This window comes from Xenopus laevis, chromosome 9_10S (assembly GCF_017654675.1).
Source record: "Xenopus laevis strain J_2021 chromosome 9_10S, Xenopus_laevis_v10.1, whole genome shotgun sequence".
Lineage (NCBI taxonomy): Eukaryota > Metazoa > Chordata > Amphibia > Anura > Pipidae > Xenopus > Xenopus laevis.
The window spans coordinates 102,546,987-102,563,349 of record NC_054388.1 but is presented as its reverse complement, the minus strand read 5'-3'; the positions used below and the strand labels follow the sequence as shown (position 1 = coordinate 102,563,349).

At 43.0% G+C, this 16,363-nt stretch overlaps 1 protein-coding gene across 3 annotated transcripts in view; it reads left to right on the top strand.

The window, feature by feature from the left end:
- grid2ip.S (glutamate receptor, ionotropic, delta 2 (Grid2) interacting protein S homeolog) overlaps positions 1-16,363 on the top strand; it is a 67,580-nt gene that overhangs the window by 32,393 nt on the left and 18,824 nt on the right. For 2 of the 3 annotated variants that reach the window (NM_001374462.1, XM_041577612.1), the window contains 4 exons: positions 9,281-9,532; positions 11,394-11,479; positions 13,604-13,673; positions 15,300-15,394. In NM_001374462.1, the coding sequence (NP_001361391.1) occupies positions 9,281-9,532; positions 11,394-11,479; positions 13,604-13,673; positions 15,300-15,394 (503 nt within the window). Of the gene's footprint in view, positions 1-753; positions 1,214-9,280; positions 9,533-11,393; positions 11,480-13,603; positions 13,674-15,299; positions 15,395-16,363 lie in introns of those variants that run through there. The other variant, XM_041577610.1, reaches the window with a different exon arrangement.

Below are 16,363 nucleotides of genomic sequence, written 5' to 3'. Positions count from 1 at the left end.
CAGCACCCACAGTGAATTCAAGACTGGGTTAGAGTGTGAGCGTTTGCCAATATATATATATATACAAATTGCCACCAAGGGGTCCTTTTAAAGGAGAACTAACGCATAACTAAAGAAGTAGACTAGAAATGTTGTACATTGTGTTTTGTGCTTCTGTACCAGCCCAAGGCAACCACAGCCCTTTAGCAGTAAAGATCTGTGTCTCGAAAGATGCCCCAGTAGCTCCCCATCTTCTTTTCTGTTGATTCACTGCACATGCTCTGTGCTGCTGTCACTTACTGAGCTTAGGGACCCACTCACAATATACAGTACACATAGAATAGAAATGTCACAATATAAGGCTGATTAGTAATTAATACAGATAATTACTACATGGCAGCACAGAAACCAGTGCAATTAGCATCAGAATTTAATAATCAGCAAACCTGTAGCATCAGCTTATATTACAGGGGAAGCTCATTTTCTGCTGGACAATTAGTGACGAGCCCTAAGCTTAGCTTCTCAACAGCCAATCAGAGCCCACTGAGCATGTGAGTGTCACAGACACTTTCCAAGATGGTGACCCCCTGTGACAAGTTTGAAGTCCTGGATCATTGCTGCTATTGACAAGCTGAAACTTTAGCCTCGTGCAATATGTTCAGTATGTAAAATAAGGCATTTTAACCATATTCATTTTTAGGGTTTAGTTCTCCATTAATCACCATCTCTCTGAAAAACTTGTAATCATTTGTCACAGCTGATTCATGTGTGGCTGCGGCGTAGGAGATGGGTTAATAAAAAACTCCCTGTCTCCACTTCCCACCCTTGTATTCAAATTAGCAAGCTGAGATCTTCTGGGTATTCACCAAGATTGAGGTTTCAGAGCCAGCTCATTAACAGCACTTTCTCATGAGGGTTTTCGTGAACAAATATTGAAAATAGAATGAAGGGAGGGTGGACCGGTGGTACACAGGCAGATAGGAGATGAGCTCTGTGGAGTATTGAGGCTTCCCCACCACGGCCAACTGTATGGAGACGGCAGAACAGAGAGCAAGACAAGGAGAAGCAAGATGATCTGATACCGTTCACATTACTTGACATAAGTGCCAGCCTTTTCTCTTTGACTTTGCTGAGGACTTTTAATGGAACGCGTACCTGAAACCTCCTTTCTTGAGATGCTCTAAATCAGAGGGAAAATCATGGGGAAGCATCATGGCTTAGCCAAGCATTTCAGGTATGCTGCACTTTATTTGCCTTTGTAGCTAACAACTATTAATGACGATGTAGGGAGTCTTTTTTTTTTCTACCATTATGAAAAGCAATGCGTTGGTCTAAACGGGAACACAATCTGCTTGGGGCTCTGTGTTCTTTCTGTTTTTACAAGGGATTCCCCTGGGTTCTCCCATTTCTTCTCACAGTATAAAACAACATACTGATAGGTTAATTGGCTCCTGATGAAGCTGAACCTGCTGTTTGTACCTGTGATGGGGTAATTAGATACAAAGCTTCGTCGGACGGGAACGGATGTGAATGGCTGAACATTCCCTGAATAGTGATGTGCAATGCAGACATTATCCAAAGAGTACTAACTGAGGACATTTCTACATTAAAGCTCTAGTTAGGGTCAGGCCACACAGGGCGTTTTCGGGAGATTTGGTCGCCGACCAGTCCAGTCTCCCCAAATGCCTTCCCTCACTCTGCGCCGGCTAAAATGAAAAAATGCGGCGATTCGTTTTCCGAAGTGGTTGACCAAATCTCCCCAAAACGCCCAGTGTGGCCTGACCCTTAAGGTCTCTGTTATTAATATGCTAAAGGTCTCTTAGAAGGGCTCAAAGAGGAAGGTTAAGATGCCCTATTGTGAGACTTCTGAAAGTCCACTAGACTATACGGTTAGGAGACCTCTTAATTAAAGGGCATGTAAAGGCAAAAAAATAAAATCCCAATTTCACTTTCTTTAATGAAAAAGAAACCTGTCTCCAATATACTTTAATTAAGAAATGTGAACCGTTTTTATAAGAAACCTGACTGTATGCAGTGAAATTCTCCCTTCATTTACTGCTGTGGATAGGAATTTTCAGACGGTCCCTAACTGCTCTGCAGGGAAACAATCATACTTATGAACAGCAGGGGGAGCCCCCGCCTTACTTCCCAGCCATGCAGAACTCAAGCAGCTTTGTTTGTTTCCCTGTAGAGCAGTCGGCGACTGTGTAGAGATTTGTATTGGATTTTATTTTTGCCTTTACATCACATTTACTGTTTCCAACTCCAGCTGCAGGGACAAAGATCATGGAGCCAGATTTAAACAGATAAACTGGGATTCTATTTGGAGGATTATTTTGCTGCAGCCACTGGTTCTGCAGAGTTGGAGAAAGTTTGTATTAAACAATACAAAAACTATAAAATCCACATTAGATTACATGACAACAAAGGACCCAGTGCAGTCTGTATATTCTGATTATTAATCAGTCTTGCTGTATCGGCTGCTGGCAGATATTATTTGACTTGTGCTGTTTTGATAATTTATGAGAATCCCTAAGCAGCCCAGACCACACTGAGCATGTGCACAGTCTTGGTCTTCCGGAGATGTTTAATAAAGTTACAAGATGGTGACCCCCATGTGGCCAACTTTGAAAGCATCATTTAAATAAATCGTTTTGTAAGGCTTGTGGTGCAGTAAGTTCATGTTTATGTTTAGTATACAAAATACAGCATTTCTAGCCTAATTCTATTTTAGACTTTACTTCCCCTTTAAGTCTGTATTTGTGATATGCAAGGGTTGGTGACCATATCTCTGAAATCATAGTCAGCCTGGAGTAGAGGTTCCTGAACTGTTCAGCTTACCTCTATTGGGGCACATGAGGAAGCCGTAGATGGGGAAAAGCTTGTCAGCTAGTTAGGGTAAGATTCGGTGTAAATTCTTACATTGTTCCCTAAAGCCCAGTTAGGATAAGGTTTAGTTGGAAGAGTTATTTGTGGAAGGACAGTAGAATTTAAGACTTGTTATGAAGGAAGTCCTGAAGAATGTTGGACCACAAATGGGAGATTGAATAAGAATGTCCCCTGCCTTAGGGATTATTGGAGGTTGGTATACTTAACTCAACTTAGATGAGAAATATCTTCTTGGACCATCGATATTCAACGTGAACATCTTCATTCTAGCATTTATAGCAATTTCCTTGAGAATCAATTTGGGACAACCTCTATAAATTAATTTATTTTGGTTCCCTGTGTATCTGTGGCATTTCTTTTGGGTCAACCGAGTACGCCCCCCCACCTCCCAAGTGTTTAAAGTCCAGCATATTTGTTCAATCACTTGTTATCTCATAACCATGTTGTTTATAAGCGTTCCATTGAAATAATTTCCAAAAGTACCTAGAGCAGGGGTCCCCAGCCTTTTATTTATTTTTTTTTACCTGTGAGCCACATTCAAATGTAAAAAGAACCGAGGAGCAACAACAGCATAAAAAAATTCCTGGGGTGTGCCAAATAAGAGTGTGGATTGGTTGGTCTTGCCATATGGGCTAGCTGCCTGCTGGAGGTTCTGTTTGGCAAGTCTCCATATCTCCAAAAGTTGCCTCCAAGCCAGGATTTCAAAAAATAATCACTTGGTTTATAGGCCACATCAAAGGGATTGATGAGCAAAATGTTGCTTGTGAGCCACTGGTTGGGGATCACTGGGATCTAGAACAACAAATTAGCATTTACCTAAATCGTGTCCTGATTCTTCAGACTTGACCCCTTTCCTCCACTGCTTTGGGACCCCTAAGGTGAGGTGTAAGCCTTAGAGGTAGTATTATAATGTGTGTAATTTTTTCTTATCATATTATATAACACTGGTAAGTGGGTTTTCATTAGGTGGTGCAAAAAAAAGACCCGCTTTGCCAAATACAGCATTTTCCCCCTGGTTTTAAGCATCCCTGCACCTTGTGATAGGTGAATCTTTTGACATCTGCACACAGTGTTGGACTGGGATATCAGTGGACCTTTCCAAACTATTATTCCTCCTCTACTCACTCAACCTCTTTATTCTCCTAGTCTTTTATATATATACTTACAATATTCTCCCATTATGAAGCATTTTCCCCATAAAGAAATAGGGAATGACCATGAAATAGGCCAAATGTTTAGAAACAAGAGGGCCCACTGACACCTGTGCCCATCGGGAGTTTTCCTGGCATCCTGGTGGGCCAGTCCGATGCTGCCTGCACAAGTTGATCACGTGTTATATGGGAGCATCATGGATTTAATCGTACATGCACTCCATCTGTGCAAGGTTCAGTCTGGTTTGGTGCCCTGCCTTAGCACCACCCCTCCACTTGAGTTGGTTTCTGCTCACTTACTCCCCAACGACTGGTCCCATGAAAGTGTGTTGGGCTGGAAGCACTTGCCTCTTCTGCCTTCTCTTAGTTACATTCCTGGTTCCTCTGCATGCTGTGCACAAACATGCAAAATACTACCATTAAATATTATGGTGGCCTGGTCAGACTAATTTATGTATGGCGGAGATGTAGAAGCACCATCTAGCCAATGCAGACCATGGCCAAGTCATGATGTCCATTCCTAGTGTATAACTCAGAGTCCTGCTTAAGCAGTTAATGAACCACTAATTGGCTGTCGACAAGTTATAGTACTGAGCAATTAGGGCAGTGGGAAAGCTTTTAGTGAGAGATTAATAGAACATTAGGACGTTAAAAAAGAATGTCACTTATATTAAGATTTGCTGCTCTAAGCATCTTTGAGTTTCCCTTTCTCCTATTGCTTTAACCTTCCCATTTAATTTCCATTTTCTACGGAGATACATATTCATGTGCTGTACTGACATTATTTTCTCACCCGGCAGGCATGTAGATATCATTTCAGGGGATGTAATCCCAAGAAGTAACATTTTTCCCAAATGAAAGATACAGTGTCGGACTGGGATGCCAGGGGCCCACCAGAAAACCTTAGGCTGAGGGCCCATATTCTAAACCGGGGATCCCCAACCTTTCAAACCCATGAGCTACATTCAGAAGTAAAATGAGTTGGGGAGCAACACAAGCATGAACAATGTTCTTGAGGTGCCAAATAAGGGCTGTGATTGGCCATTTAGTAGCCCCTATGTGGATTGTCAACCTACATTGAGACTCTGTTTGGCATTACACCTAGTTTTTATACAACCAAAACTTGCCTCCAAGCCTGGATTTCAAAAACAAGCTCCTGCTTTGAGGCCACTGGGAGCAACATCCAAGGGGTTGGAGAGCAACATGTTGCTCACAAGCTACTGGTTGGGGATCACTGTATTTGGAACCTCAGTCAGCCTCTTTATACTCCTAGTCTCTTTTCTATACATACTATACTCTATTTTCCATTATTAAACCTCTCTATTCCCATAAAGAAATGAAGGAATGACCATGAAATAGGCTAAATGGTTAGAAGCAAGAGGCCCACTGACACCTGGGCCCACCGGGAGTTTTCCTGGTATCCCGATGGGCCAGTCCGGCACTGGAAAGATAGCATAATCCTAAGCAATGTTTCTATATACATTCATAGTATACTCAATGGATTTAAGGCCATTTGTAATTGTTACTGAGATCAGTATGTGTTTGTCCCTTGTCCTTATGCTTCTCAGTGGTTTTGACACTATTGAAACAGCATAGTAGAAGCCATTTATCACCTCTAAAGTCTATGCAGAAATGTTCCCAGCCAACAGTCAGATAGTGATGTTCTTTATGAGAGCTGGGCCAGAGCTAATCATAGGAAGAATAGGCATGTGTCTAGGGAGCTACCGGGGGGACCATTTTAGAGTAAAATGTATTGAATGATACCACTGCCTTAAAGGAGAAGGAAATGTTGAAACTAAGTAAGCTTTATCAGAAAGGTCTAATACACCAGTAAACCCTCAAAGTAATGCTGCTCTGAGTCCTCTGTCAAAGGAAACACCACATTTCTTTCCTTCTATTGTGTACTCACGGGCTTCTGTATCAGACTTCCTGTTTTCAGCTTAAACCTCCAGGGCTAGGGCTTGAGCATGCTTAGTTTGCTCCTCTGCCCCTCCCTGTTGTAATCTGAGCCCAGAGCTATTAGTGAACAGGGAGAGACTCAGGCAGGAAGTGATGTCACGGCAAGCTAATATGGCAGCTGCTATCCTAAACAGACAGAGAGAGCTTCTAGAGCTGTTTACTCAGGTATGGTAAAGCATTCTACAGAATAAATATAGAGTTCTAACTTGCATTATTGTGACTAATCTATGATCAATAACTGCCTCAGTAACTTTCCTTCTCCTTTAAGTCAACCCTGACTTACTCCTAGTTGCTGAAAGGTCGATCAGGAGTGGCCCACAGGTGAGCAAGTAGAGAAGAAAGGCTGTTGTGGCGACCACGTGAGTGAGGGTGGTGGCTATCAGGAGTGGATAGAGAGCCAAGAGGTACTTGCCCTGGGCACTATTTGAATGACAACTTGTGCGACTAATATATCTTCAGCTAAAAACTGGGGAGCTGTTGTAAATTTTCATAGACTATCACAGTCTGCATACAGATTTTGACAGGTATTGTATAAGTTATCAGGAAACCGCGTTATCCAAACAGCCCTGAATTACAGGAAAATTGACTCCATTTTCATTAAAAAAAATTTAAAAAAATAAAACTGTAATAAAACAGCAGTAGCTTGTACTTGATCCCAGCTAAGATATAATTAATCCTTACTGGCGCAAAAAGAATAGTATTGAGTTTATTTAATTTTGAAACAATCAAGGTATGGCAAATTACGGAAGGACCCCTTATCCAGAAAACCCCAGGTCCCGATCATTCTGGTTAAACCAGAACTGTATACACACAGTACAGTCATGATTAGAAATCTGTTTCTTTGTAGAAAGGAGTGAATCTGCCAGAAATACCTTGAAATCAGCCAGGGCTGTGAGCAGCTGCAGTACAGATCCCACTGACAATGCGCCCCCCGAGAATTGTACTCTGTGTGAACCCGGTTGTATCACAGGGAAAGGCGGTTTCATCCTTTGATGGGAAGACATGGAAGTGGCAGGCGCTGACAGCTGGAGATGCGGCACTTGCTGTGTGATGCCACGAACAGGGCTTTTATCTCACTGCCGACTTAATTATAGGGTGGTTACTGCTCTGCTAAACCTTCCCAGACTTTGTTCCTCTCCCTGAGGAAATATCAGGTCCCTTAGGAAAAGAGAGAGAGAAATGATATGAGAGACAAGTAATAAGTATAGAAGTGCAATGGGAAATAGATATAATATAACAATATAATAGTATATTTATGAAAAACCTACGTATTGTTCAGGGCTGTACAACACAAGGGTGAAAGTTAAAGGGATACTGTCATCGGTAAACAGGTTTTTTTCAAAACGCATCAGTTAATAGTGCGACTCCAGCAGAATTCTGTACTGAAATCCACTTCTCAAAAGAGCAAACAGATTTTTTATATTCAATTTTGAAATCGTACATGGGGCTAGACATTTTGTCAATTTCCCAGCTGCCCCTTGTCATGTGACTTGTGCCTGCACTTTAGGAGAGAAATGCTCTCTGGCAGGCTGCTGTTTTTCCTTCTCAATGTAACTGAATGTGTCTCAGTGAGACATGGGTTTTTACTATTGAGTGTTGTTCTTAGATCTACCAGGCAGCTGTTATCTTGTGTTAGGGAGCTGCTATCTGGTTACCTTCCCATTGTTCTGTTGTTTGGCTGCTGGGGGGGAGAAAGGGAGGGGGTGATATCACTCCAACTTGCAGTACAGCAGTAAAGAGTGATTGAAGTTTATCAGAGCACAAGTCACATGACTTGGGGCAGCTGGGAAATTGACAATATGTCTAGCCACATGTCAGATTTCAAAATTGAATATAAAAAAATCTGTTTGCTCTTTTGAGAAATGGATTTCAGTGCAGAATTCTGCTGACCGATTCATTTTGAAAAAAACATTTTCCCATCCCTTTAAAGTTCATTTATCAGGTTATATTATAACACTGATAATATATCACAAAGTTGTAAAAGGAGCGCCCATGGTTGGATAGGATATTATGTTACTGATGCAGGAGGTGTTTCTGGACGCTTCTCTGCTCACTTTTATCTCTCATTATGACATGAGCAATAGAACTGAACAGAGGAGTCAGGAGACAGTTCTTTCACCAGTAACTTTTGGCATTCTGTTCTCTTGGTGACTGGGCAAAGAGCGATGACACTGAGGGGCAGATTTACATAGGGTCGAATATCGAGGGTTAATCAACCCTCGATATTCGACCATCGAAGTTAAATCCTTCAACTTCGAATAATATCGATTCTAATCCATCAATCGAACGATTTTTCTACGACCTAAGAAAGCTACCAAAGCCTATGGGGACCTTCCCCATAGGCTAACATTGACTTCGGTAGCTTTCAGGTGGCGAACTAGGGGGTCGAAGTTTTTTCTTAAAGAGACAGTACTTCGACTATCGAATAGATTTTTAGTTTGAATCGTTCGATTAGTAGCCAAAAAAAACATTCGAAATTCGAAGTTATATTCCTCTGTTCCTTCACTCGAGCTAAGTAAATGGGCCCCTGACAGTGAAAAAAACCTCAAATATCATGAAAACTGACAGAAAACATATATAAATATAAATGACAGGAGTGCTTAGACCTCTGAACAAATTTCCATTAAGCTGTTTGGGTGGGTGTTATGTCATGTAAAATGAATACAAGAATGGGAACCTGTTAACAGGAAAGCTCCGAATTAAGGAAAGGCCACCTCCAATAAAATCCATTTTATACAAATAATCAAAATTATTAAAAACGATTCCCCTTTTTCTCTGTAAAAAAAACAGTAGCTTGTACTTGATCCCAACTAAGATATAATTAATCCTTATTGGAAGCAAAACCAGCCTATTGGGTTTATTTAATGTTTACATGATTTTCTAGTAGACTTAAGGTGTGGTTTATGGAAAGATTTGTTATCCAGGTCCCAGGTCCCAAGCATTCTGGATAACAGGTCCCATACCTGTACAAGTCATTACAGGATATCTTTGTATACAAAGTGTATGTGTCCCCTGATGCAGTTCCTGCTACAGAGTAAAAAGGGTTATCATGTATGATACAATTATTTATTGTGCGGGGAAAATGTATTTTTGTGATTCCACAAAACAGCTGAACACAATCATTACAAAAATATCTGGCGTGTGACTGAAAAGAATCAATGTTGTGTTTTGGATGCTACTGTTCCTTTAATAAGTCATATTCTTGTGTTCAAAATGTGAACATGTCAAAATCCAGGGTCCAAATTGTGTCTTTGATGTGATGGATGTGTACATGGTTGTATTGAATATGAATTTCCTTACAGGATCTTTATCCCAAAGAAGCACCGGCAGCGTTTTGATCATGTGGTGTCTCAGAGTCTCATCAGTAAGATCTGCCGCTCTCGGAGCGACCGCAGTAACCGCCTACGGAGGAGTCGGAGTGAGGATCGCCATGAGAGGCTGCTGGTCTCTACCCGAGCTGCCCCGATACCACAAAGTCAGGACGAAGGAGGACGGGGGCTGAGGAAGAGTACATCACTGATTGCCAGCAGTGTAGGCACAGGGCAACCACATAGGTACCTAAAGAGATTGTTAAAGGGATACTGTCACTGAAATCCATTTCACAAAAAAACAAACAGATTTTTTTATATTTCATTTTGAAATCTGACATGGAGCTAGACATATTGTCAGTTTCCCAGCTGCCCCTAGTCATGTGACTTGTGCTCTGATAAATTTCAGTCACTCTTTACTGCTGTACTGCAAGTTGGACTGATATCAACCCCTCCCTTCCCCCCCCAGCAGCCTAAGGCTAAGGGCACACTGGGCGATTCGGGGAGATTTAGCCTGGCGACTAATCACCTCGACTTTGCGGCAACCGAACGCTTTCCCTCACTCTGCGCTGGCTAAAATGAAAAATCGCCGACACTAATCACACGCAGCGATTCATTTTCCGAAGTTGCCTCACGAGGAAACTTCAGGGCGACTTTGGCCAGCACAGAGTGAGGGAAGGCGTTCGGGGAGATTGGTCGCCGCAAAGTCGAGGCGATTAGTTGCCAGGCAACTAAATCTCCCCACACCGCCCAGTGTGCCCTTACCCTAACAACAGAACAATGGGATAGCAGCTCCCTAACACAAGATAACAGCTGCCTGGTAGATCTAAGAACAACACTCAATAGTAAAATCCAGGTCCAATGCATCTAAGTCTTTACTTACCCCTCCATGCACATTCTGTAAAGCGGATTTCACAGCGCCGTCTTCTTCTCTTCGGTAATCTTCGGAATGAGACCGGCAGAACGGCACATGCGCAGTTGGAGCAATTTTCTGTGTTGTGACAACTGCACATGCACCAAAAATCACAAAAATTGCAGTTACCGAAGCAGCTGAAGATGGCGCCAAAGAATTACGATACCTGGATCTGCACCGAGGGGTAAGAAAAAGTTAGGGGCATTTGTCCGGGGTAACACTTAGGCTGGGGGGAGGAGGGAGGGAGGTCTATGTAGGTTAGGGGTGTAGGGTTTTTTAACTTTTGGGTTTGCTTCTGCTTTAAAGTCAATTACATTTGGGGACCCATAACAGCCCCCCATAATCTTGATGTTAATGGTTTTACAAGTGTCATGCCTTCCACTTCTTGTCTTGACAAACATCAAATATTGAAACAATCAATTTTTGAAACAATCAAAAAGTAGTCAGGTCTCCTCCAGCCAAGACTCCATCTCCCACAATGCCTTGCATGTTATGCAGGGACGGAACTAGAGGTAGGCAGCAGGAACATACATGTTTTGCCTTCTCTAACTCTGCTCCTGTGAATCTAGACAAGGGGTGAGATGACAATTGGAGGTGGCAGTGGTGAGGGAGAGATGGAGTGTGGGGCAGAAGGAATTTACGACGAGCCGTAGGAAAGGGTCAGTTATTGGTGATGGCTGGGAACTTGCCATGGACACCCTTATCCAGGGATCCCCCAACCTTTTGAACCCCTGAGCAACATTCAGAACAAAAAGGAGTTGGAGAGCAACACAAACATGAAAAATGTTCTTGGGTTGCCAAATAAGTGCTGTGATTGGCCATTTGGTTGCCCCTATGTGGATTGTCAACCTACATTGAGGCTCTGTTTGGCAGTACACCTGGTTTTTATAAAACCAAAACTTGCCTCCAAGCCTGGAATTCAAAAATAAGCTCCTGCTTTGAGGCCACTGGGAGCAACATCCAAGGGGTTGGTGAGCAACATGTTACTCACCAGCTACTGGTTGGGGATCACTGCTCTTATCTTTTGGTCTGGCTCTGATATTCTGTCACTAATCTGTAAGAAAAGAGAATGATGGACATTTGCAGGGCATGGAGGGAATGGCAGTGATATTTCTGTTTTCCAAAACCTCATTCTATGCTTCAGTTTTAAATCCTTGCCTCACGCATTTTGTACTTCCCTCTCTGCCCCTGCAGGACGGTGCGGGTATGTAAAGGCAGCAGCAGCTTTGGCTTCACGTTACGTGGAAATGCTCCCGTATGGATTGAATCCATAATCCCAGGTAACATTTTCTCCTAGTATTTTTCACAGATATGTATGTCTGTGGGCATCTGTCATGACCCCCATTCTGTTGGGTCTGTCATCTGTTATTTTGCATTTGTTCCATTCCCTTAAGCGCAGAAGAACAGAAGCTGTAGGCAATCAAGACGTTCTCAGCCGCCCGCGCTGACAGCACCCTAGGGCCCAAAATGCCACGTACACCGTAGCCTCAGAACAAATGTATGAGATCTTTATATAAAAAAAAAGATTGTTAAAGGAGAACTATTGTGAAAATGCAAATGTAATATAACTTCCTCATACTGAAGTAAGAAACTTTCTAAATACAATCAATTAAATATTCTGCACTGTTTCTGAAATAATCAAGTTTATCTTCACTATTCTTCTCTCAGCATCTGTTTCTCTTCATTCTGTCTTCATGCAGGAGTTGGGTGTCAGATGAATGATCCAATATATCTTATAGGGGGGCTTCCTTTCCTAGCAGATGTTTTGGAGCTCACTCAAATAACTGATTCCAGTACAAACAAATTCTAACAAAATAACTGCCTTTTGCACAAATTCTGCATGTAGAGAGACATGGGGGCAAATTCACTAAGCGCCGAAGCGCCGAACGCTAGCGTTAATTCGCTAGCGTTTGGCATTTTCGTTACTGCGCAAATTCACTAACGAACGCTGGCGTAGTTTCGCTAGTGTCACTTTGCACCCTTACGCCAGGCGAATTTTCGCTAGCGACGTAACTACGCAAATTCACTAACTTGCGCAGTGTACTGAATGCTACCTTTTACGCTAGACTTCCTTCGCCACCTCAGACCTGGCGAAGCGCAATAAAGTAGATAGGGATTGTTTAAAAAAAAGTCAAAATTTTTTCTAAGTCCCAAAAAACGCTGGCGTGTTTTCTACATTATTGGTGATAGGCTGAAAAAGATCGAAAAAATTTTTGGGGCTCCCCTCCTTCCCCCCTACATTTCCTGACTCATGGCAACTTACCTAGACAGTGGGCACATGTGTAGGGCAAAATAACATTTTTATTTGCTGATTTGAAGGTTTTCTTGGCATTTGTAGTGCTGATACGTATTCCTCCATTGAAATTTGAATTTGGCGCCGTATGCAAATTAGCCTTTGCTAGCGTAACTTCGCTTTACATAGCGAATCAACGCTAGCGCAACTTCGCAACCTTACGCTACCCCTGAGCACAACTTCGGATTTTAGTGAATTTGCAGAGCGCTGGCGAAACTACGCCTGGCGAAGTGCGGCGAAGCGCGGCGAAGTTGGGCCTGGCGCAACTTCGCATCTTAGTGAATTTGCCCCATGATGTCTGGTGATTTCATACAGTGACCTCTAATACATCCTCTAGGAAAGGGAACCCCCATAAGATATATTGGATCTAACTGTCAATGAATATCTGACACCCAACTCCTGCATGAAGACAGAATGAGGAGAAACAGATGCAGAGAGAGGGATAGTGAAACTTGATGTTGTTGATTAAACTGTACAACATTTTTAATTGATTGTATTTAGAAAATTTCTTATTTCAGTATGCTGAAGCTTATATTAAATTCTCATTTGTGCGATATACAAGGATAGGATCTATTACCTGGAATGCTTGAGAACTGGGGATTTCTGGATAAGGGATCTTAAATCTGCCACAAAAAAAAACATTATATTAACCCTGTGGGATTGTTTTGTCTCTGATATGGATTTATGCAGTTTATCCAGTTTCCAGATAAGGGATCCCTTACCTGTATCATGTATATTTAAATCTTTAGATCTACTGTATATATAATAGAGTATGAAGGAACATCAGCTCATCCAGTTAGAAATGCCACTTTTGATGAAGATACAAGCTAAATAAATCACATGACCTACTGGTACTCAACTATTAGTTGGAGAATCATGGTTCTCATGGACATCAACTTTATTCCTGTTCCATGTAAAATCAATAGCTGTTGGTTTTGGCTAGCTGGATGCCTAAGCATTGACCCTTTAATTAATATTGAACTATATACTTATTTTGTGCAATTCCTCTACATGTCTGGATGTCTTTTCTTAGGCAAGCTTGAAGTCTGCTCCAGTTTGGTGTATTAGACATGGAAATAGTGCCTAAACTGTTCTCTACTGACTCTCCCAGGTAGCCCTGCAGATGCAGCTGGACTACAAGCTGGAGATAGAATTCTGTTCCTGAATGGTCTGGACATGAGGTGAGGGAATATCAGACGCAATGTCAGCCAGTTGTGGTGACTGGTTCCCTAATAAAACTGTGACACTCTTCTGAGTTTGAGGGAAGCGGCTGTCAGTTAAGGTGGCCATCAGTGTCGGACTGGCCCGGCGGGATACCGGGAAAAAACCCGGTGGGCCCTGACCCTCGTGGGCCCCCGCCGGGCCAGAACCCTTCTCCAGATATTTCCAATCGGCAAAAATAAAAAAATTTTCGGGCGATGCGCGCCGAGCGGCGCTGTTGCTGGCCCGAAGCGTTTTAGTAGGGGGGCGGGGGGCGGAGGGGGGCCCCTGGACAGCAGTCCCGGTGGGCCCCGGGCCCCCCAGTCCGACCCTGGTGGCCATACACAGGGAGATCCGCTCATTGAGGTGGGCGATATCGGGTTGATTCGATCGTGGGCCCTAGGACCCAACGATCGGATCACAATACAGTCCATAAGGGCTTGATCGAGATCTGGCCAACTTTCAGAGCTCAGCTGCAAAAGTTCAGGCGCTTTATTTGCACTACATGTTTTGAGGGAAGAGCTCTTTTTCAAGTGTTAATAGGATTACAATTTACACACGGTTTTAACCCATAAACTCCGCCCTCAAAAGGTGATGACACAGCTTAGTCACTGCTGAGGGTCATTTTTACAGCCTAGCCTCGAAAAAGAATGTCCAATCAAGGTTTGCAATCCCAAAGTAGGTGCAAAAAAGTTCAGAAATGTTCCAAAAAATAGTTCATAAGTGTATCAAATTCATCATTGAATGCATTTGTGTACACTGATGAATGCGATACACTTATGAACCGTGTGTAAATTGTAATCCTATTAACACTTGAAAAAGAGCTCTTCACTCGAAACATGTAGTGTAAATCAGGGGTCCCCAACCTTTTTTGGCCAAATTTTTTTTTGCAAGGACCGGAGGGGGGGGGGGTTGGGGAGGGGGTCATGGGTCAGGAGGGGTCGGAGGGGTGCGGAGGGGCAGAGGGCATCAGAGGGGTCGGTGAGGGGGTCAGAGGTGGTCGGAGGGGGTCGGTAGGGGTCGGGGAGGGGGTCTGAGGGGGCCGGAGGGGTCAGCGTCCAATTCTGGCACGCTGGCGTCCAATTCGTATTAATTCTTTGGCGACCCAGCTAAGGGCTGTCTGCGGCCCGGTTCTGGGCCGTGGCCCGGTGGTTGGGGACCCCTGGTGTAAATAAAGCACCTGAACTTTTGCAGCTAAGCTCTGTGTTTGACCAGTTTGTTACCACACTTGATTTGCGGATTACAAGGCTTCATTGGACGGAAGTGGTGGTACTTGGTCTATCTGTTGATTCCTTTTCCTTTTGGCTTATGAAGTAACTCTTGGGTACAGTGAGGTCTTATTGGAGATGCCACTTTCATATTCCATTAATGGCCACACCACAAGAACAACTGCTATGAGAGCGCATAGTTTAGCATTGAAAACTGGAGCACAACTTTTAGGAGCCACAAACAATGTGCAATGTGCAATGTGGCAATTTTTTTTAGTGTACTCCATCCTTGATGTAGAGCTTTTTGGCAAATACTGCAGCTGTATTCTTCTCTCTGTCTGTCTTCCACAATGATTTATTTTTAATTTTTTCTTTTAATCTCCTTCTGTGTAACTGCAGAAACTGTTGCCATGAGAAGGTGGTGTGTATGCTGCAGGGCAGTGGCGCTATGCCCACCCTGGTGGTGGAAGAGGGCAGCGTAACCTACTGTGCAGGTGAGTGGACTTTCATGATTAGGATTATTACTAAGATCTCAATAGACCCGAAGAACAGTTAAACACCAGGAGGCGTGACTTTAAATTGAGACCGACCTTGATTACCCTGTGTTTCCCAGAGGTGGCGCTGTTTCATGTGTAAATGCAACTGGCCACGATAATGGCTCCGGTGTTCTAAGTAACCTGTGTGAGTTTAGACATTCTTTTGGGTATACTAATGATGTATCTCAATGGCAGGCTGATACTACACCAAAGATTCCAAGAGCTGAAACTTGCCTGGCATGGACCCATAACCTACATGTTCAGACCCAAATAGATGAATACTCTGATAGCCCAAATACCACATATCTCATCAGCGTCATTAAGTAACAATCACTTCTAGACATCACTGCAGTAGGTTCACTCCATAAATGTCTTCTCGGGTCTGAAGTTCTTTCAGACTCATCTGTCCTTATGGTCCCAGTGAGTTTTACAGCATAGGTTATAACTTAAAGAGATACGGTCATGGGAAAAAATGTTTTTTCCAAAATGCATCAGTTAATAGTGCTGCCCCAGCAGAATTGTGCACTGAAATCTGTTTCTCAAAAGAGCAAACAGTTTTTTTTATATTTCATTTTGAAATCTGACATGGGGCTAGACATATTGTCAGTTTCCCAGCTGCCCCAGTCAAGTGACTTGTGCTCTGATAATCTTCAGTCACTCTTTACTGCTGTACTGCAAGTTGGAGTGATATCACCCCCCCCCCGCAGCAGCCAAACAACAGAACAATGGGAAGGTAACCAAATAGCAGCTCCCTAACACAAGATAACAACTGCCTGGTAGATATAAGAACAGCACTCAATAGTAAAATCCAGGTCCCACTGAGACACATTCAGTTACATTGAGTAGGAGATACAGCAGCCTGCCAGAAAGCAGTTCCATCCTAAAGTGCTGGCTCTTTCTGAAATCACATGACCAGGCAAAATGACC